The sequence below is a fragment of the Salvelinus sp. IW2-2015 genome, linkage group LG23 (genome assembly GCF_002910315.2).
Source record: "Salvelinus sp. IW2-2015 linkage group LG23, ASM291031v2, whole genome shotgun sequence".
Classification (NCBI taxonomy): Eukaryota; Metazoa; Chordata; class Actinopteri; order Salmoniformes; family Salmonidae; genus Salvelinus; species Salvelinus sp. IW2-2015.
In genome coordinates, this window is record NC_036863.1 from 7,562,880 (window position 1) to 7,585,261 (window position 22,382).

The following is a 22,382-nucleotide window of genomic DNA, read 5'->3' on the forward strand; positions in this document are numbered from 1 at the left end:
AGCTCAATCAAATCTCAGACACCCAAGATATTGGGAATGAATACTACCACTTAAAGACAGAAAGTTGGGGTAGAGGTTTATCAGATGAGGAAATCATAAGCTCTATGAAAAATGCTGCTCATCTGATTCAGTTAACTGGAAAAGGTTGACATAAGCAAGGATACACTGAAATGTGTTTTGCCAGATGACGCAACTTTGAGGGTTTAGGCGTACTCCAAATAATAGTGTGTTATGTTAACTCGTGACGAATGGGAGAGGGTCCATTCAGAAACAAGGTATTTGGAAAAAGTTCTCATGGGAGGCCTATTTGCACCGCTGAGAACTTCAGTTGTGGTGTTTATGTGCGCCTGTTCTCTAAAGTAGTCTTATGAGAGGGCAATGTGCATATCCTTTCTCACAATGGCATGGCATGTTTTACATGAGTTACCGGAGGAAATTACTTAGTTGAAAGAAGTTAAGGTTTTAAGCTTGAACGATATAGCAGACTGATGAAATGAAGCTATATGCTAAATTATGAAGTGATATAGTGGTGGTTGGCACCAATATCGATAATTTGATATATCGATTCCATTTGATATGAGCAAGGCATATCATGATATTGGTTTATTCTTTGTTTACCTACATTATTCTCAATTTTTCTTTTTTTTAAAGCATACGTGACTGTTCCTCCATGCACAAAGACCTCTCACAGACCAAACATTTTTCCTGTACAGTGCTATATTTGTACCAAAGGKTTCAGGCACCCCATTTTAAGMTATTTGACCACAGTAAAAGGCCAGCAACACTCCGTATTAGAGTCCCATTAAATGACACCATATAATAAGTCTACAGACCCTGCTAAGTATTACCAACCACACTTTTACATTGGCATAGCTTTTTTTTCTCTATAAAGACAATATGTAATTTATAGACCTACAGTGTATTGCATTGGGACCAATGAAATGTGTGGACTAGAAAGGACTGCTGGGTATTTAGACCACATTCATCCAACAAATAACACCACATATAGACTCGAGTGCTAGATCAATAGGGTCTGTAGAATATTGTTTGTTACATTCATTTACTTAAGCTCCAGCCATTTCTCAATATGCTACACCTTATATTATATCAAGTAGTAATGATCTTTAGTTTAGATTTTCCCCCGATGATGCCATGACGCTTAATGTTAAATACTTCCCTTATGGTCTCTCCCCCCACCCCAAACCAACAGATGAGACGAACCACAGTTTGATTCAAGAAGCAGCTGTATTTGACCAGAAAGGCATCTCCAATCCAGTGTCTTTACAGCATTTTCTCTCACACAACATTTCAGTGTAAAAATCCTTCACTCTAATAATAGAAAATCACCTTCAATAAATCCAAAATAACAATTATAATGTATCTAAAAATAAATCAAAAGATTCCTCCCACTGGGAACAGACTTAATTTCAATGTTTAGTTTTGATTTACATTTGGTTGAGTTGTCAACTAATGTGAATTCAACGTGAAATAAACAAATGTCACCATGTCATTGGATTTAGACAAAAAGTTGGGTGAAAGAAAAAGATAATTCCCTTAAGATCATGATTTTTTTGCAAATCCAATCAGTATTCCATGTTGACTCAACCTCCTCACATAGATTTTGTTGTTGTTGAAATGACATGGAAACAACGTTGATTCAACCAGTTTTTGCCCAGTGGRCTTCTATTTTCATTACCACAGAATTTCCAATGGAAATAGAAAACCATAAGGATTTTTTTAAGTACTACATTTTTTTTTAGCTTAAACTATAGGATTGTAAGAGTGCTCAAGAGGTGAGGCAGATTTGCATTAGCAAAGATTGGCATCTCTATCGGACGAGGCCACAGAGGCAGCTAACATAATGGGTATTAAGTATCTTTATAAGAACATACAAAGTCGAGTAAGAGTCCCTGTCGCACAGTGATATGTAGCAGTTACCTGCACTGCAGCAGAATCATACCAGGTACAGTCCCCTACCTGCTCTCCTCCTCTCCCCTCTCTCCCCTTTTCTTATGCGGTTACTWGAAGAGTAGGCAGTTTTAGGAGTGTAGAAAAAGAATGGACAGAACAGGCATGGTTCCCCATATCATTGGGAAATGGATATGGTTGGCAACCTGTTGGATGTGCTGCACAGGGAGCTCGGAAATGTCACAGACATTGGAGTGCTTAAGAATTCATTCTTCATTCTTAAATAGATACAATTAAAATAATCTAAGATCCTATCGGCAATAGCTAATTGCTTTTAGAGGATAATGCCCATTCTAATCATTCTGTTTCTGTGACTAGGTGAGAATTGTCACCGTATACCAAAATCGACCCCTGACCCTATGCACTTGTGGAGATCTGAAAGGATAAGATAGACATAAGTAATATGGTAATAGTTTCAACATGCTCTCTGATTGGTTGGATGCCATATTGCTTACACAAATCCAATCTTCTCACAACCCCACTAGTGAAAAAGGGAGGCAAAGGTTGTAGGGGATAGGGGTTGATTTAGGATTGGACCTGTTTGTTATCCATAGGTGGTCTGCTGCAGTCCTCTGTGCTAAATGCTAAGGAGAAGTGGGCATGGTGACTAGTATAGGACCTGTTGCAGACGGTCCTATGCTTCCTCTAATCCCTGAGTTTGAAAAACAAAAAACCAATTGATGTGAGGTGTAGCAAGAGCTCAGAGGAGTTGGCAACCCGTTCACTATTACAGTATAAGGTGGCAGTATAAGGTGGTTGAAGTTTCCTTAAGTACAGTTCTAGGATTAGCTTCCTGTCCCCCAAACTTAACCATAAGTGGAGAAAATGCAAAACTGACCCAAGATCAGGGTCTAGGAACAACTTCACCCTACTCCTATTAGGTATAGTAGACAGACATACATATATTTAACCAGATCTCTCTTATTGTTGCAAGCTGGAATTTGTAGTTCCCCGACTGTTCCTGGGTTATACAGAGACTACAGAAAAAGGCAGGCCCTCGGATCCGATTCTCCTGTTTCACAGCTCCACCGTGAGGTCAACCGCTGCAGCTGAACCGTTTCCCCACAGATAGGTTGGTGTGAGACTTTGAAATGTGCGACTGTTGACAATGTACTGTGTTTCGATGGTGTGGTTGACACTATTCCCTGAATTCTCTGCAKCATGTTTGGGCTCAATTCGAATTGAAGTCAGTAAATTCAGAAAGTGAATTTAAAATCCAAAATGTGTAAAACTTTTGACATAAATAGCTTCTTCTTTTCAGTTTATTGAGAAGTGATTGAAATTAGATGCCCTTTTTTCAATAATTGAATTGGAATTTCAGTTGACTGCCTTCAATTTGAACTGAGCCAAACCTTGCTCTGCACTAGTGAAAAGTAAGGCCAGATATATCCAGGTAAGATATGGGCGTTGACTTGGGAGGCAGGGAGAGAGTAGAGTAGAGTAAGGTAGACAATGATGGTGGAGCGAGAGAGAAGCACAGCACAGCAGAGCTCTTGAAACCATAAGACAAACAAGAAAAACAGCCCCCCAAAAAGTTTGGAAGACTGCCGATTGGTACAGTCCTAAATGTATAGGTATGTGTGTGTAACATTGAAGGAAATATATGAGCCATCCACCCCTCCATATGGCTATCTCTCCCTTCCACCCCCCCCTCAGTGGCTGTATGTTGAGAGACTATACTGGTCCTCTCTTTTGTAGCTCCTGGATAAATGCTGAAAGAGAAAGAGGAAGGGAATTCATGAGAAAGAGAAAGGCACCAAAATTCCTTACACATTGTCTTATGAATGAGTCATTATATAAAAAGTCCAAATATATGATTTGTAATATGTGAATTGAGAGAATAATATAAAACAAAGAGAAGTAGTTTTAAAGTATTCAGACCCTTTGGCTTTTCCCACATTTTGTTACATTAGTCTTATTCTAAAAGGGATTAAATMGTTTCCCCCTCATCAACCTACACACAATGCCCATAATGACAAAGCACAAACAGTACATTTTCCCCCCAGCATATTTATAAAAAATAAAAAACAGAAATATCACATTTACATAAGTATTCAGACCCTTTACTCAGTACTTTGTTGAAGCACCTTTGGCAGCGAATACAGCCTTGAGTCTTCTTGGGTATGACGCTACAAGCTTGGCACAGTTGTATTTGGGGAGTTTCTCTCATTTTTCTCTGCAGATCCTCTCAAGCTCTGTCAGGTTGGATGGGGAGCGTCGCTGCACAGCTATTGTCAGGTCTCTCCAGAGATGTTTGATCGTGTTCAAGTCCGTGCTCTGGCTGGGCCACGCAAGGACTTTCAGAGACGTGTCCCGAAGCCACTCCTGCGTTGTCTTGGCTGTGTGCTTAGGGTTGTTGTCCTGTTGGAARATTAACCTTCGCCACAGTCTGAAGTCCTGAGCGCTCTGGAACAGGTTTTCATCAAGGATCTCTCTGTATTTTACTCTGTTCATCTTTCCCTCGATCCTGACTAGTCTCCCAGTCCCTGCCGCTGAAAAACATCCCCCACAGCATGATGCTGCCATCACCATGCTTCACCGTAGGGATTGTGCCAGGTTTCCTTCAGATGTGACGCTTGGCATTCGGGTTTTATCAGACCAGAGAAACTTGTTTCTCGTGGTCTGAGAGTCATTAGGTGCCTTTTGGCAAACTCCAAGACGGTTTTCATGTGCCTTTTACTAAGGAGTGGCTTCCATCTGGCCACTACCATAAAGGCCTGATTGATGGAGTGCTGCATAGATGGTTGACCTTCTGGACGGTTTTCCCATTTCCACAGAGGAACTCTGGAGCTCTGTCAGAGTGACCATCGGGTTCTTGGTCACCTCCCTGACCAAGGCCCTTCTCCCCAGATTGCTCAGTTTGGCTGGGCGGCCAGATCAAGTAAGAGTCTTGGTGGTTTCAAAGCGCTTACATTTAAGGGACCCTCAATGCTGCAGACATTTTTTGATACCCTTCCCCAGATCTGTGCCTCGACACAATCCTGTCACGGAGCTCTATGGACATTTCCTTCAACCTCATGGCTTGGTTTTTGCTCTGACATGCACTGTCAACTGTGGGACCTTATATAGACAGGTGTGTGCCTCTCTAAATCATGTCCAATCAATTGAATTTACCACAGGTGGACTCCAATCAAGTTGTAGAAACATCTCAAAGATGATCAATGGAAACAGGATGTACCTGAGCTCAATTTCAAGTCTCATAGCAAAGGGTCTGAATACTTATGCAAATAAGGTATTTGTTCTTTATTTTTAACACATTTGCAAACATTTCTAAAAACCTGTTTTCACTTTGTCATTATGGGGTATTGTGTGTAGATTGATTATAATAAAAAAAATTAATCCATAATCCTGTTAAGTAACAAAATGTGGAAATAGTTAAGCGGTCTGAATACTTTCCCGAATGCACTGTATGTAGTGTTAGAGCACAGGAGGGTGGTGGCACCTTAATTGGGCAGGAYGGGATCATGGTAATGGCTTGAGTGGAATAAGTGKAATGTTATGAAATACAACAAACACATGGGTTCAAAGCGTTTGATGCCATTCCATATATTCCGTTCCAGTCATTATTATGAGCCGTCCTCCCCTCAGCAGCCTCCACTGTGTTAGAGGCATATGAATATACTACTGCGGCTGGAGCAACATTGTATTGTGATTCTTATTGACTGTACTGCTAAAGACATACAAAAATACAAGCTAGGGAGTGCTCCTTGAAATGGATGGACAAATCAGGAACTCACCACAGATTATTTCATCCTTCACTTTATGGAGCTCTTTTCTCACTTCCTCAAGGATGTCCTAAACACACAAAATCATCTTCTTCATCATCATCACAGTCATTATCATTCTGATCATCGCCAATCAATTAAGCATATATTCTGAAACCAAGAACACCTGCTTTCCCACAAATACAAAAAATGAAAGTGTTAACTGACAATTTAAATTTATTTTTAATTTAACCTTTATTTAACTAGGCAAGTCAGCTAAGAACAAATTCTTATTTACAATGACGGCCTACCCTGGCCAAACCCGGACAATGCTGGGACAATTGTGCGCCATCCTATGGGACTCCCAATCACGGCTGGATGTGATTCAGCCTGGATGATGCCAATAGTCATCCTCATCTGACACCATCAGTAGGGGAGCAATGGCCACCCTGTTATCTCTAGCCTACATACCAATAATCCTTTAAACAACATGAACAGGTAATGGTGGAGCTCACCTGTTTGATTCTTTCCATCTCTGTGTCTTCACTGCCTGTGCTGTCCGTGGTGCTGTTCACTGCCTTCATCCTGAGAGAGATACAGCGAGAGAGAGAGATACAGAGATAGAGAGAGATACAGAGAGAGAGAAAGGCGTGAGGAGAGGGAGAATGAAAAAAGGAGTGAATGGAGAGAGAGAGGAGGGAGGGAGAGAGAAAGAGAGTGAATGGAGAGATGGGCAGAGAGAGGGAGGGCAACAACAAACCCCAAGGATATGGAAGCTCAGTTCGGGCAACAGTGGCGGGTTGTTGTGCTGCCATGGCAACAAATGGTGATCTTGACAGGAGCCACGGACCAGCCATCTTGTCACCGTGTTAACAGCAGAAGCGCCACGGAAAGCTGCAGACTGTTGTACCAACATAGAAACTTAAGTACTTTCAATGGTCAGTGTATTATTTTTAGTATTGGAGGTTGAAACCATTTCACTGAATGGGTCAAATTTGCCTACATTAGTTGCAATGGTTTGTTCCAACCAAGCACTAGTACACCAGATTGAATTTCATCATAGCCACTGGCCTTGAGTTAATCAGTTTTGTTTCCACATCTGAGGGAGAGAGAATTGTTTTACTCAAGTGGTGACTTGAGTGAAACCCCAGTCCAGAAACATACCCTAACCCTTTGGCACTTGACGTAGATCTGAAAAAAACTGGATAAGTATAAGTAATATGGTAGTTCCACCACCTTGCCCTCTGATAGGCTAGGTGGAATTTTCCCCATATTGCTTATAAATATCCAATCCTTTCAAATCTATACCAGTGCCTAGTGTGTATAGAGGGTTGTTTCTGGGCCGTGCCCTGGACTAGGTTACTGTCATTAGCAGAAGCTGGACAGAAACTCTTAGTCAGAAGACAGTAAAGACACACACAGCAGGCTCAAAGCAAGGCGGCAGCAAAAAATACAATTTACTGAAACAATCTCTTGCGCTTTTCCTGTGACACGTTTTAAAATCTCAGCAAGACCGAAAAGACAAAAACAGAGAGTACCAAAGACGTGGCCAGACCTTGAGGATTGCTAGGCCCTAAAGCAGTTTCCCAATTTCACTGGTCATTTATGCATATATTTYCCCCTAACACCAATTGGTTGAATCAAGTGTGTTACTTGATTCAACCAATCAATCATCATCAAGCATTTGATTAGAATCAGGTGTGTTAGTGCTATGGCAAAAACAAAGATGTGCAAAGTTCACAGCTATACACAGCATTGTGTTGCTTAATCACTTGGCACAACAAGCCGCACATGGCACAAGAGGCCACACAGCGCTGTTGTCAGTTCACTCCAGGATGAAACTTCTCCTAAGTACAGATCTAGGATCAGCTTCCCACCCCCAATCCTAAACTTAACCATGAGTGGGGAAAATTACCCAAGATCAGTGCTAGGGGAACTTCACCCTACACCTAGTGAGTAATGCTGAGCGATAAACCAACATTTTGTGTTATTAAACAACTAAACTCAGCAAAAAAAGAAACGTCCCTTTTTCAGGACCCTGTCTTTCAAAGATAATTCATAAAAATCCAAACAACTTCACAAATCTTCATTGTAAAGGGTTTAAACACTGTTTCCCTTGCTTGTTCAATGAACCATAAACAATTAACGACCGTTCCACAGGTGCATGTTCATTAAGACACTAACAGCTTACAGACGGTAGGCAATTAAGGTCACAATTATGAAAACTTAGGACACTAAAGAGGCCTTTCTACTGACCCAGGGTCCCTGCTCATCTGCGTGAATGTGCCTTAGGCATGCTGCAAGGAGGCATGCAGATGTGGCCAGGGCAATAAATTGCAACGTCCGTACTGTGAGATGCCTAAGACAGCGCTACAGGGAGACAGGACGGACATCTGATCGTCCTCGAAGTGGCAGACCATGTGTAACAACACCTGCACAGGATCGGTACATCCAAACATCACACCTGCGGGTCAGGTACAGGATGGCAACAATAACTGCCCGAGTTACACCAGGAACGCACAATCCCTCCACCAGTGCTCAGACTGTCCGCAATAGGCTGAGAGAGGCTGGACTGAGGGCTTGTAGGCCTGTTGTAAGGCAGGTCCTCACCAGACATCACCGGCAACAACGTCGCCTATAGGCACAAACCCACCGTTGCTGGACCAGACAGGACTGGCAAAAAGTGCTCTTCACTGATGAGTCTCGGTTTTGTCTCACCAGGGGTGATGGTCGGATTTGCGTTTATCGTCGAAGGAATGAGCATTACACCGAGGCCTGTACTCTGGAACGGAATCGATTTGGAGGTGGAGGGTCCATCATGGTCTGGGGCGGTTTGTCACAGCATCATCGGACTGAGCTTGTTGTCATTGCAGGCAATCTCAAAGCTGTGCATTACAGGGAAGACATTCTCCTCTCTCATGTGGTACCCTTTCTGCAGGCTCATCCTGACATGACCCTCCAGCATGACAATGCCACCAACCATACTCCTTGTTCCGTGTGTGATTTCCTGCAAGACAGGAATGTCAGTGTTCTGCCATGGCCAGCGAAGAGCCCGGATCTCAATCCCATTGAGCACGTCTGGGACCTTTTGGATCGGAGGGTGAGGGCTAGGGCCATTCCCCCCCAGAAATGTCCGGGAACTTTCAGGTGCCTTGGTGGAAGAGTGGTGTAACATCTCACAGCAAGAACTGGTAAATCTGGTGCAGTCCATGAGGAGGAGATGCACTGCAGTACTTAATGCAGCTGGTGGCCACACCAGATACTGACTGTTACTTTTGATTTTGACCCCCCCTTTGTTCAGGGACAGATTATTCCATTTCTGATTGTTCATGTCTCAGTTGTTGAATCTTGTTATGTTCATACAAATATTTACACATGTTAAGTTTGCTGAAAATAAACGCAGTTGACAGTGAGAGGATGTTTATTTTTTTGCTGAGTTTAGTTGACGGACTTTGGTTCAATTGTTTGAATTCCATTTTGTACATTTTTTTTCTGTGAGCTCAATGCAGAGTTTCTCTAGAGATAAATTATATCAAGCCTGAACACTTGCGAGATAGTAGAGTTGTAGTTTCCAACAGGTCAATATTCTACATAGTTTAGCTTTGAAAACGTGGCAATTAACTGCAATGACCWTAATTCATTGTGTGCATGCTTAAACTTGTCTGGTCTGTACGGAGCAATCCACAGAGACTGAGAGAACGCGAGATTGAGAGGGATAGAAAGCATTTGCTTCACGAGCCGGGAAATACACGATCTAATTGATTGATAGATGGCGCCGGAGAAGAAGGTAGACGTTTTACGTGCCCCCAACTGATTGTGTTTTTTTGTTTGTAACTTATTCTTTTACTTATTTTGCACATAATGTTGCTGCTATCGTCTCTTATGACCGAAAATAACTTCTAGACATCAGGACTGCGATTACTCACCACGGACTGGCAGAAGAGTGAGTTCGTTCATTCACAAGGCCGCAGGGCCAGACAGATTACCAGGACGCGTACTGCGAGTATGCGCTGACCAACTGGCAAGTGTCTTCACTGACATTTTCAATCTCTCCCTGTCCGAGTCTGTAATACCAACATGTCTTAGGCAGACCACCATAGTGCCTTTGCCCAAGAACACTAAGGTAACCTGCCTAAACGACTACCGACCCATAGCACTCATGTCTGTAGCCATGAAGTGCTTCGAAAGGATTGTCATGGCTCACATCAACACCATTATCCCACAAACCCTAGACCCACTCCAATTTGCATTCCGCCCTAAYAGATCCACAGATGATGCAATCTCTATTGCACACCACACTACCCTTTCCCACCTAGACAAAAGGAACACCTATGTGAGAATGCTATTCATTGACTACAGCTCAGCGTTCAACACCATAGCGCCCTCAAAGCTCCTCAATAAGCTAAGGACCCTGGGACTAAACACCTCCCTCTGCAACTGGATCCTGGACTTCCTGACGGTGGTAAGGGTAGGTAACAACACATCCGCAACGCTGATCCTCAACACAGGGGTGCGTGCTCAGTCTCCTCCTGTACTCCCTGTTCACTCATGACAGCACGGCCAGGCACGACTCCAACACCATCATTAAGTTTGCCGATGACAACAGTGGTAGGCCTGAGCATCGACAACAACGAGACAGCCTATAGGGCGGTCAGAGACCTGGCCGTGTGGTGGCAGGACAACACCCTCTCCCTCAACGTGATCAAGACAAAGGAGATGATTGTGGACTACAGGAAAAAGAGGACCGAGCACGCCCCCATTCTCATCGAAGGGGTTGCGGTGGAGCAGGAAGTTCCTTTGGTGTCCACATCACCAACAAACTAACATGGTCCAAGCACACCAAGACAGTCGTGAAGAGGGAACGACAAAACCTATTTCCCCTCAGGAGACTGAAAAGATTTGGCATGGGTCCTCAGATCTTCAAAAGGTTCTACAGCTGCACCATCAAGAGCATCCTGGCTGATTGCATCACTGCCTGGTATGGCAACTGCTCGGCCTCYGACCACAAGGCACTACAGAGTGTGAACAGCCCAGTACATCACTGGGGCCAAGCTTCCTGCCATCCAGGACCTCTATACCAGGCGGTGTCAGAGGAAGGCCCTAAAAATTGTCAGACTCCAGCCACCCTAGTCATAGACTGTTCCTCTCTGCTACCGCACGGCAAGCGGTACCGGAGGGCCAAGTCTAGGTCCAAGAGGCTTCTAAACAGCTTCTACCCCCCAAGCCATAAGACTCCTGAACACCTAATCAAATGACTACCCAGATTTGCAACCAAAATAATGCATAGTGCATTAAATTAAATAAAAAAATYGAAAACTGTGATAATCTTTTCATATTCGAATCCAAATCGACTTCAAAAAGCGCTCAGCACTACTAGTGAGACTGTAGCATAGCTGCAGACAGACGTGGAAGTCCCGGCATAAGGGAAAAGGATGGGGGGGGGGAGGGTAAATAGGGGGTACCTGGACACTGGGTTAGAGGATGGAGAAGGGGGAACGGGAGGAAGGACAGAGGTGGTGGGGCTTGGGCTGCTCTCCTGCACCTGGGTCTTGGTGGTTGAGTTAGTCCTGTTTGAGACATGCAAGATTTTCTCTCAAACACACTCTCTCTTTACAGTGCCAGAAAGATGGGATGGAGGGGCAGGGCCGGCTCCACTGGGGTCACAGATGGAATTTGTGCCCACCCAGTTTTGTCTCTCCATAGTAAACATAAAAACAGTTATTGTAGTGAATTAATAAACTGGGGGGGACTGTAATTTCCTGCACCACAGGTATGAKAGACAGCGTGTTGGTGTTTATTGTGTGGACATTCAACAGACGGGTGAATTCCCTACCTTGGCATGGTGGCGGATTTCTCCCACGGTCTCCTGAGGGTGTCTGTCATGGCAAAAGTAGATCATGAAACATCAAAATCTATATTATGTTTATGAGCTATATTATATTTTATTCAATAAAAAGGCCAACCAGTGCTTCACAGATCAAGTCAGACAAAGGATAGATCATTCATATGAGGCAAAGAGATCTGGGTTGTATTCATTAGTGCACACTGTAGCAAAAGAAAAGGGAAAACGAGGTTTAGGTAGTCCCTCCCCGTTTTGGTGTGTTTTCTTTAATTTGGTACCTAATGAATACGACCCAGGAAGTTAAATGTGTACAAACATAAGACTTCCAGTGCATTCGCAATGTATTCAGACCCCTTCACTTCTTCCACATTTTGTTACATTACAGCCTTATTCTAAAATGAATTAAACAGTTTTTCCCCCTCAAATCTACACAAAATAGTAATGACAAAGCAAAAACAGATTAGATTTTTTGCAAATGTATTACTACAAAAACAAAAAAGAAACATTTACATAAGTATTCAGACCCTTTACTCAGTACTTTCTAGAAGCACCTTTGGTAGCGATTACAGCCTTGCGTCTTCTGGTGTATGACGCTACAAGCTTGGCACACCTGTATTTGGGGAGTTGGTCCCATTCTTCTCAAGCGGTCATGTTGGATGGGGAGCGTTGCTGCACAGCCATTTTCAGGTCTCTCCAGAGATGTTCGATCGTGTTCAAGTCCGGKYTCTGGCTGGGCCACTCAGAGACTTGTCCCAAAGCCACTCCTGCGTTGTCTTGGCTGTGTGCTTAGGGTCGTTGTCCTGTTGGAAGGTAAACCTTCACCCCAATCTGAGGTCCTGAGCGCTCTGGAGCATGTTTTCATCAAGGATCTCTCTGTACTTTGCTCCATTCATCTTTTCCTCGATTCTGATTAATCTCCCAGTCCCTGCCGCGGAAAAACATCCCCACAGCATGATGCTGCCACCGCCAYGCTTCACCGTAGGGACGGTGCTACGTTTCCTCCAGACGTGATGCTTGGCATTCAGACAGGTGTGTGCCTTTCCAAATCATGTCCAATCAATTGAATCTACCACAGGTGGACTCCAATCAAGTTGTAGAAACATCAAGGATGATCAATGAAAACAGGAGCACCTGAGCTCAATTTCGAGTCTCATAGCAAAGGGTCTGAATACTTATGTAAATAAGGTATCTGTTTTTAAAAATTTTAATACATTAAAAAATAAAAATAAAAAAAAACCTGTTTTCTTTTTGTCATTATGGGGTAGTGTGTAGATTGATGAGGAATAAAAATAAATTAATACATTTTAGAATAAGGCTGCAACGAAACAAAATGTGGAAAAAGTGAAGGGGTCTGAATACTTTCCGAATGCACTGTACATCATTTTAAGATCAGTGGCGTGTTACAGAAAACAGGACCATTATTAGGTTAACCAGCTAACTTTGATAAGCAGTAAAATACTGTATCTCTTTTGATTTTCCAATTAATTTAGAAAGCTAAACTTGGATATGGGTTGCTGGTTGTCGAGTCAATTATACCATGCTAATTTCATGTCTATATATATTAAAAACATGATGCTATTTTAAAAACGTGATTGTCATTTGTGAGAAGAATATATATATATATATATCTGAAGTTTACATACACCTTAGCCAAATACATTTAAACTCAGTTTTTCACAATTCATCAAATCAAAGTTTATTTGTCACGTGCGCTGAATACAACAGGTGTCGTATTCAACTTCTTCAAAGTTATGATAAATACCAATAAATGCTAAGGCAAGAATGGGTATGCAAACCTGCAATAAAAAGTTCCGTCTTGATTATTTGCTTTGCGCAATTGTCATCATTGTCATCATTCACCTTACAGTGAAATGCTTACTTACAGGCTTAACCAATAGTGCAAAAAAAGGTATTAGGTGAACAATAGGTAGGTAAAGAAATAAAACAACAGTAAAAAGACAGGCTATATACAGTAGCGAGGCTATAAAAGTAGCGAGGCTACATACAGACACCGGTTAGTCAGGCTGATTGAGGTAGTATGTACATGTAGATATGGTTAAAGTGACTATGCATATATGATGAACAGAGAGTAGCAGTAGCGTACAAGAATGGGTGGTGGGTGGGACACAATGCAGATAGCCCGGTTAGCCATTTGATTACCTGTTCAGGAGTCTTATGGCTTGGGGGTAAAAACTGTTGAGAAGCCTTTTTGTCCTAGACTTGGCACTCTGGTACCGCTTGCCATGCGGTAGTAGAGAGAACAGTCTATGACTGGGGTGTCTGGGGTCTTTGACAATTTTGAGGGCCTTCCTCTGACACCGCCTGGTGTAGAGGTCCTGGATGGCAGGCAGCTTAGCCCCAGTGATGTACTGGGCCGTACGCACTWCCCTCTGTAGTGCCTTGCGGTCAGAGGCCGAGCAATTGCCGAACCAGGCAGTGATGCAACCAGTCAGGATGCTCTCGATGTTGCAGCTGTAGAACCTTTTGAGGATCTCAGGACCTATGCCAAATCTTTTTAGTTTCCTGAGGGGGAATAGGCTTTGTCGTGCCCGCTTCACGACTGTCTTGGTGTGTTTGGACAATTCTAGTTTGTTGTTGATGTGGACACCAAGGAACTTGAAGCTCTCAATCTGCTCCACTACAGCCCCGTCGATGAGAATGGGGGCGTGCTCAGCCCTCCTTTTCCTGTAGTCCACAATAATCTTCTTAGTCTTGGTTAAATTGAGGGATAGGTTGTTATTCTGGCACCACCCGGCCAGGTCTCCGACTTCCTCCCTATAGGCTGTCTCGTCGTTGTCGGTGATTAGGCCTACCACTGTTGTGTCGTCTGCAAACTTAATGATGGTGTTGGAGTCATGCCTGGCCATGCAGTCGTGGGTGAACAGGGAGTACAGGAGGGGACTGAGCACGCACCCCTGGGGAGCTCCAGTGTTGAGGATCAGCGTGGCAGATGTGTGCTACCTACCCTCACCACCTGGGGGCGGCTCGTCAGGAACTCCAGGATCCAGTTGCAGAGGGAGGTGTTTAGTCCCAGGATCCTTAGCTTAGTGATGAGCTTTGAGGGTACTATGGTGTTGAACGCTGAGCTGTAGTCAATGAACAGCATTCTCATATAAGTGTTCCTTCTGTCCAGGTGGGGGGAAAGGGCAGTGTGGAGTGCAATAGAGATTGCATCATCGGTGGATCTGTTTGGGCAGTATGCAAATTGGAGTGGGTCTTGGGTTTCTGGGATAATGGTGTTGGTGTGAGCCATTACCAACCTTTCAAAGCACGTCATGGCTACGGACATGACTGCTACGGGTCTGTAGTCATTTAGGCAGGTTGCCTTTGTGTTCTTGGGCACAGGGACTATGGTGGTTTGCATGAAACATGTTGGTATTACAGACTCAGGGACATGTTGAAAATGTCAGTGAAGACACTTGCCAGTTGGTCAGCACATGCTCGGAGCACACGTCCTGGTAATCCGTCTGGCCCCGCAGCCTTGTGTATGTTGACCTGTTTAAAGGTCTTACTCACATTGGCTACGGAGAGCGTGATCACACAGTCGTCCGGAACAGCTGAYGCTCTCATGCATGCCTCAGTGTTGCTTGCCTTGAAGCGAGCATAGAAGTAATTTAGCTCGTCTGGTAGGCTCGTGTCACTGGGAAGCTCGGGGCTGTGCTTCACTTTGTGTTTGGAGAATGTCTTGTGCGTCTTGTTGGTTGAAGAAAAATCTTTGTCTAATCCGAGGTGAGTGATCGCTGTCCTGATATCCAGAAGCTCTTTTTTGCCGTAAGATACGGTTGCAGAAACATTATGTACAAAATAATTACAGTGAATTATAACTGTCTGTAAACAATTGTTGGAAAAATTACTTGTGTCATGCACAAAGTAGATGTCCTAACCGACTTGCCAAAACTATAGTTTGTTAAAAAGAAATTTGTGGAGTGGTTGAAAAACGAGTTTTAATGACTACAACCTAAGTGTATGTAAACTTCCTACTCCAACTGTATGTATGTATGTATGTATGTATGTATGTATGTATGTATGTATGTATGTATTCAGCCAACACATTTTTGAAACAGTTAGCGGGCCAACTCATTGATCCTGCTTTCTGGAACAGCTCCCAGGTACATGCTGAGTCAAACACAAAAAGAATGGACTGAAGACTTCAGTGGATCTACTCACCACCTTGGCCTGAKGACTTTGAGGAGTCTTCCTAAAAGCACAGAGAAACAAAATGACATTGTGTCATCCCTTTACTATGCACAAATGTTTTTAACCATAGTGTGACTTGACTTGCAGCTTACACACACACATTCGTAAAAGCAGTGGTGTAAAGTAATTAAGTAAAAATACTTTAAAGTACTAAAGTATTTTTTGGGGTATCTGTACTTTACTATTTATATATATTTGACTACTTTACTTCACTCATTTCCTTAAGGAAAATGTATGGAGTAAAAAGTATACTTTCTTGACACCCAAAAGTACTCGTTATATTTTGAATGCTTAGTAGGACAGGAAAAAGGTCCAATTCACGCACTTATCAACAGAACATCCCTGGTCATCCCTACTGCCTCTGATCTGGTCCAACTCACTAAACACACATGCTTCGTTTGTAAATTATGTCTGAATGTTGGAGTGTGCCTTTGGCTATCCGTAAAAAATCTTCTTYTTTTTTAAGTTAAGAAAATGGTGCCGTCTGGTTTGCTTAATATAAGGAATTTGAAATGATTTATACTTTATACTTATAATTTATACTTTATACTTAAGCATATTTTAGTAATTACATTTACTTTTGATACTTAAGTATATTTTAAACCAGCTACTTTTAGACTTTTACTGAAGTAGAATTTTACTGGGTAACTTACTTGAGTTATTTTTTATTAAGGTATCTTTACTTTTACTAGGGTATGGCAATTGGGTACTTTTTTTACCACTGCTTAAAACCTCTTAAGGATCCACCCCTTTTTAAAATGATTTTTGACCTAAAATGACATACCCAAATCTAACTGCCTGTAGCTCAGGCCCTGAAGCAAGGATATGCATATTATTGGTACCATTTGAAAGGAAACACTTTTAAATGTGTGGAAATATTAAAGGAATGTAGGAGAATATAACACAATTGATCTGGTAAAAGATAATACGAAAAAAAACWAAAAACKTTTGTATTTTTTTGTAAAGGCTATAATGTATTATTCCAGCCCAGGTRCAATTTAGATTGTGGCAGCAGTGTATATGCAATGTTTTAGACTGATTCAATGAACCATTGCATTTCTGTTCAAACTTTTGTGTCAAGACTGCCCAAATGTGCCTAATTTGTTTATTAATAACGTTTTATGTTCAAAATTGTGCACTCTTCTCAAACAATAGCATGTTATTCTTTCACTGTAATAGCTACTGTAAATTGAACAGTGCAGTTAGATTAACAAGAATTTAAGCTTTCTGCCCATATCAGATATGTCTATGTCCTGGGAAATTTTCTTGTTACTTACAACCCTATGCTAATCGCATTAGCCTACGTTTTTTAAACCTCCCGCTTTGGGCTGGATGTGTCAAGGTCTAGTTTGCATTCTAGCCTCAGTTTTGGATTTAAAAAAATGCTTGACGCTGTGCGGGTCTCCTTCTCTTCCAATGTCTAGTTCATACATATATAATCTATGAGCAGAATTTTTGTTTACCTCAATTAGCCACGAAATCCCTAGTTTGAAAGAGACTTTTGTTGAAGCTGTGCCGGGCCATTTTCATTCCATTTCCCCCCACGTGGGCCAGCCCCCTAGCAATTCGAGTTCCAGCCTATGAACTTCAGCCACTTGCATTTGAGTGACAGCTAGCAAGAGGTCTGCCCAACGTAATCCAATGAAGTTACAGGGCTGGCCCAAAGGCTCAGTTGACACAGCAGAAACAGAGAGTAATAACGTGGTACTCATWCGTGACATAGTACGCAATTACCGGAGAATCTCTTTCAGGATTTATGAAGGGATGATTGTTGTCCCTACAAAGATCATTGACAGGAGACTTACATTGCTGGGCTCATCCTTCTTTGCGCCTGGATTATCTGACATTTTCTTCCTGCATACAAAGACACACAATGAAGACGAGTTCTAAGCCTCAGCAATCACACACACGCACAGTCATATGATCGTAAACGTCACACACACACAACGTTAACACATCACACACATTCATCCAGCCCCACATTTAATCCAGCCCCACATTTAACGAAGACTGAGGCAGTGGCTCACCGTCGGGCCAGAATGGCACTCATCTCCCCCATCAGATTTCCTCCCCCACCACCTCCTCCTCCTCCTCCTCCTCCTCCCGATGTAGGAAGTGCCGCCGCACCACTATCCTCCTACAGAGAGAGACAGGCTCTGTTTCAATATTTAAAAAATGCACCCATCGTTCCTACCTTCCTTGAAGAAATCACTAATCTGACAGTAAGATTTGAGAAAGGTGGAAACCATGTCTTCACCTACAGTATATCCACTCACTTAAAGACCAGGGATTACCTCAAGAAAAGGGTGGAAGGAAAGATGCATTTGAAAGGTGTTCGACTCACTGAATTTTCAACATGCATCAACAATGGAATATGGAGTAAAAGAGATGCGTTCCAGGTCTTTTTTGAAGGTGCGATGCCTGCACAATTCAGATTTTCTATATGATATTGCCGTGGTTCTTGAGACGTTAAATACTTCTCTAGGCCTCGTCAGATCTGGTCATATGCACAGCATGACTGCAATGAAGACTACCTGGAAAACGTCTGACACTGGTCTCACCTTCGCGGATTTGCGTAGTTTGGCTCCTGCCAGGGCAGCAGCTAGTCCACCGGGACCACCGAGACCCTCTCCATCCCCCCCTCCTCCTGCTCCTCCTGGCAGAGGTGGGGCAGGTGGGGCCCCGGACCCAGGGGGTGGTGGGGGGCCAGGTGGGGGTGGRGGGCCAGCAGGTGGGGGGCCTGGGGGTGGTGGCGGGCCTGGGGGAGGTGGGGGTCCACCGGGGGCTGAGGGAGGGGCATGCGGGGCGGGTGGGGCTGTAGGAGGGATGGCTGCGGCCTGTCTTTCTCTCTCCTGCTGCTCCTGCCTCTGCAGCTCCATTCTACGAGGGGAGAGACACAGACAGAGTTCTTTCTATYGGTTAATGTTCACACACATAGAGATGTAGGATCTTTTAATTTGAGCCAGTTTGCTACAGCAGGACAAAAATCCAGCAGCAACAGGAAATGCGAATGATTACGTACATTTTTCGTATGCGAAAATAAAGCCTGAAATTTCAAAATGTAACTAAAGAAAGTTCTCCTGCAACAGGGTTATCAAATTAAGATCCTACATCTGTATAAATAGGCACACACAAAGGTGTGTACACGCATACACAAAAAATGAAAGACTCATGATTGCATATTATCTACACATTTTCTTCGCATCATCTACACACCATACCACCCATGTACAATGTAAGATCACCATTATAACTTAGTGTGTGGGACTGTAGATTAGAGTGTTTTAAATCAAATTATATTTGTCACACGCACCGAATACAACAGGTGAAGACCATACTGTGAAATGTCCTTAACCAACAATGCAGTTCAAGAAATAGATTTAAGAAAATATTTACTAAATAAAATGTACATTTTTTAAAGTAACACAATAAAATTACATAACAATAACGAGGCTATATACAGGGGGTACCGGTACCGAGTCAATGTGCGGGGGTACAGGTTAGTTTGTACATGTAGGCTGGGGTAAAAAGTGACTATAATAAACAGCGAGTAGCAGCAGTGTAAAAATAAAGGGGGGGGGGGGGGTGTTCATGTAAATAGTCCGCGTGGCACTGTAGGTTAGTGTGTGGTACTGTAGATTAGAGTGTGTATACAGTATGGTAGGTCAGAGTAATGAATGCCATTTAGCAGACACTTTTATACAAAGCCACTAACATTAGGAAATTGAACCCAGCGCCCATGCTCTACCAACTGAGCCACACAGAACCGGACTGCATTGGTGTCAGGGTTAGATGTCAGTGACAGTCATAATAGGCGAATTGCAACGGAGACACAGAGCTTGTCATGGAGCACCGTGTTAGTATACTTAAGAAAACCAGTGCTAAAGGGAGATTACATGCACCAGCATGCTAAAATAAGCTTCACTGAAACGAAAAACCCACAAAAATAAACCTGATCTTCTGTTGATACAAGACAGCTGAAGCTATTGTCTAGAATCTTTATTCCCACCCCCAATGAGTTATCAACCTATCAGGAGAATTAGAAATTTAGGCTGATGCATGTAAAATACGTATTTTAAGAATATGGGAGTAGTAGGCCTAATCTTCATCCATATACTGAGTATATGTGTGCTATTTGAAAAAGCTTTAGACTACATTTTCATTTATAAAAAAAATATAGATAACGTTTTTTTGAATACTCCTACTAACCGCACTAACAGTACTATTTGTGACGTAAATGCCAAAAGTTCCAGGATGTCATACTAAATTCACCAAAATACAAAGTATACAAGCAGTGGACACTATTTCCGTGCTTTTAGGGCCCATAATGCAATTCTTCAGATAATGGGCTTGGCTTCACAAAGTTTTCAGATTTGATGAAAATGGCGAAAAATATGCAGCCGAAATCCTTTACCTAATTATGACAAATGTTAAGAAAATGTTGAGCAATGTAAGAAAGTAATGACTTTTCAAATAAGTTAAGTTACACGTTAGGTTGCCTGACAATTTGTTAGCTACGCTATCCTTACGAACCGCATAGCATTACAGTAAGTACCCAGCGCCCATGCTCTAGTTACCGTCCTAACCAACGTTAGTTGGCTACTAATAAAGCAAACTTGCCAGGCAGTATATGCTAACTAACTACCCAACGTTTATTGATTTGATTATTCACGTTATTCTAAGGGGGTATAGTCCTTGTGAGTTCTCAATGGACATTGTTAATTCTGGCTATCTACTCCGATTTCAGAGCACTCTTGTCTGAGTGTGCCAGAGCGCAGAATTACTGATGGATTTACGAACGCTAAACACCCGTTGAATATTTGAATATGGCCAGTGTCAGTAAACGTCGGCAAAAACAAGAGTAATTAAATTGTTGCCAGCAGCACAGTTACAGTCACCAACGCTGTAGATAACATGAAAACAGCCTAACCAGCTCTGCTACGCTGAGTTACATGGTCAGAATGAGGTGTTCTCTCATTTGTGTCTGGAAGTAGCTAGCAAGCTAGCCAACGTTAGCCAGTTAGCTTGACTGCCGTTGTGAGGTCAGAACACTTGAATCGGATCAACCCTACTCCTCGGCCAGAGCGTCCAGTATATGCTCCGAAAGCGAAACGCTACTTGGCTCATCTCGCTCTAGTGGGAAAAAATAAGTAGGGTCATGGATCAGAAAACAAGGCAGTATCTGGTGTGACCACCATTTGCCTCATGCAGCGAGACACATCTCCTTCACATAGTCAACAGCCTGATCAACTCTGTGGCCTGTGGAATGTTGTCCCACTCCTCTTCAATGGCTGTGCGAAATTGCTGGATGTTGGCGGGAACTGGAACACGCGGTTGTACACGTCGAACCAGAACATCCCAAACATGCTCAATGGGTGACATGTTTTTTAAAATTTATTTCACCTTTATTTAACCAGGTAGGCTAGTTGAGAACAAGTTCTCATTTATAACTGCGACCTGGCCAAGATAAAGCATAGCAGTGTGAACAGACAACAACACAGTTACACATGGAGTAAACAATAAACAAGTCAATAACACAGTAGGGAAAAAAACTAAATGAGTCTATATACATTGTATGCAAAAGGCATGAGGTAGGCAATAAATAGGCCATAGGAACGAATAATTACAATTTTGCAGATTAACACTGGAGTGATAAATCATCAGATGATCATGAGCAAGTAGAGATACTGGTGTGCAAAAGAGCAGAAAAGTAAATAAATAAAAACAGTAAGGGGATGAGGTAGGTAAATTGGGTGGGCTGTTTACAGATGGACTATGTACAGCTGCAGCGATCGGTTAGCTGCTCAGATAGCAGATGTTTAAAGTTGGTGAGGGAAATAAAAGTCTCCAAMTTCAGCGATTTTTGCAATTCGTTCCAGTCACTGGCAGCAGAGAACTGGAAGGAAAGGCGGCCAAAAGAGGGGTTGGCTTTTGGGATGATCAGTGAGATACACCTGCTGGAGCGCGTGCTACGGGTGGGTGTTGTTATCGTGACCAGTGAACTGAGATAAGGCGGAGCTTTACCTAGCATGGACTTATGTCTAGTGAGTATGCAGGCCATGGAAGAACTGGGACATTTTCAGCTTCCAGGAATTGTGTACAGATCCTTGCGACATGGGGACGTGCATTATCATGCTGAAACATGAGGTGATGGTGGCGGATGATTGGCAAACAATAGGCCTCAGGATCTCGTCACAGTATCTCTGTGCATTGAAATTGCCATGGATAAAAGGCAATTGTGTTCGTTGTCTGTAGCTTATGCATGCCCATACCATAACCCCACCGCCACCATGGGGCACTCTGTTCACAACATTGACGTTAGCAAACAGCTCGCCCACTTGACGCCATAAACGTGGTCTRCGGCTGTGAGGCTGTTTGGACGTACAGTCAAATTCCCTAAAACAACATTGGAGGTGGCTTATAGTACAGAAGTTAAGATTCAATACTCTGACAACAGCTCTGGTGGATATTCCTGTAGACAGTATGCGAATTGCACGCTCCCGCAAACCTTGAGACATCTGTGGCATTGTGTTGTGTGACAAAACTGCTGGAGCCTTTTGTCTCCAGCACAAGGTGCACCTGTGTAATGAGTATGCTGTTTAAATCAGCTTCTTGATATGCCATACCTGTCAGGTTGATGGATTATTTTGGCAAAGGAGAAATGCTCAGTA

General features: G+C 42.9%; 1 protein-coding gene across 2 annotated transcripts in view; it reads right to left on the reverse strand.

The window, feature by feature from the left end:
* Positions 1-1,226: 1,226 nt before the first annotated feature.
* Positions 1,227-22,382, reverse strand: part of LOC111950390 (vasodilator-stimulated phosphoprotein) — a 49,711-nt gene continuing 28,555 nt past the window's right edge. The window contains exons 5-13 of one of the 2 annotated variants that reach the window (XM_023967933.2): positions 18,273-18,591; positions 17,739-17,848; positions 17,517-17,565; positions 15,682-15,712; positions 11,506-11,548; positions 11,135-11,239; positions 6,188-6,257; positions 5,706-5,763; positions 1,227-3,680 (exon numbers count right to left, since the gene is read on the reverse strand). In XM_023967933.2, coding sequence (XP_023823701.1) covers positions 3,643-3,680; positions 5,706-5,763; positions 6,188-6,257; positions 11,135-11,239; positions 11,506-11,548; positions 15,682-15,712; positions 17,517-17,565; positions 17,739-17,848; positions 18,273-18,591 — 823 coding nt within the window. In that variant the 3' untranslated portion in view covers positions 1,227-3,642. The remainder of the gene's footprint in view (positions 3,681-5,705; positions 5,764-6,187; positions 6,258-11,134; positions 11,240-11,505; positions 11,549-15,681; positions 15,713-17,516; positions 17,566-17,738; positions 17,849-18,272; positions 18,592-22,382) is intronic. The other variant, XM_023967934.2, reaches the window with a different exon arrangement.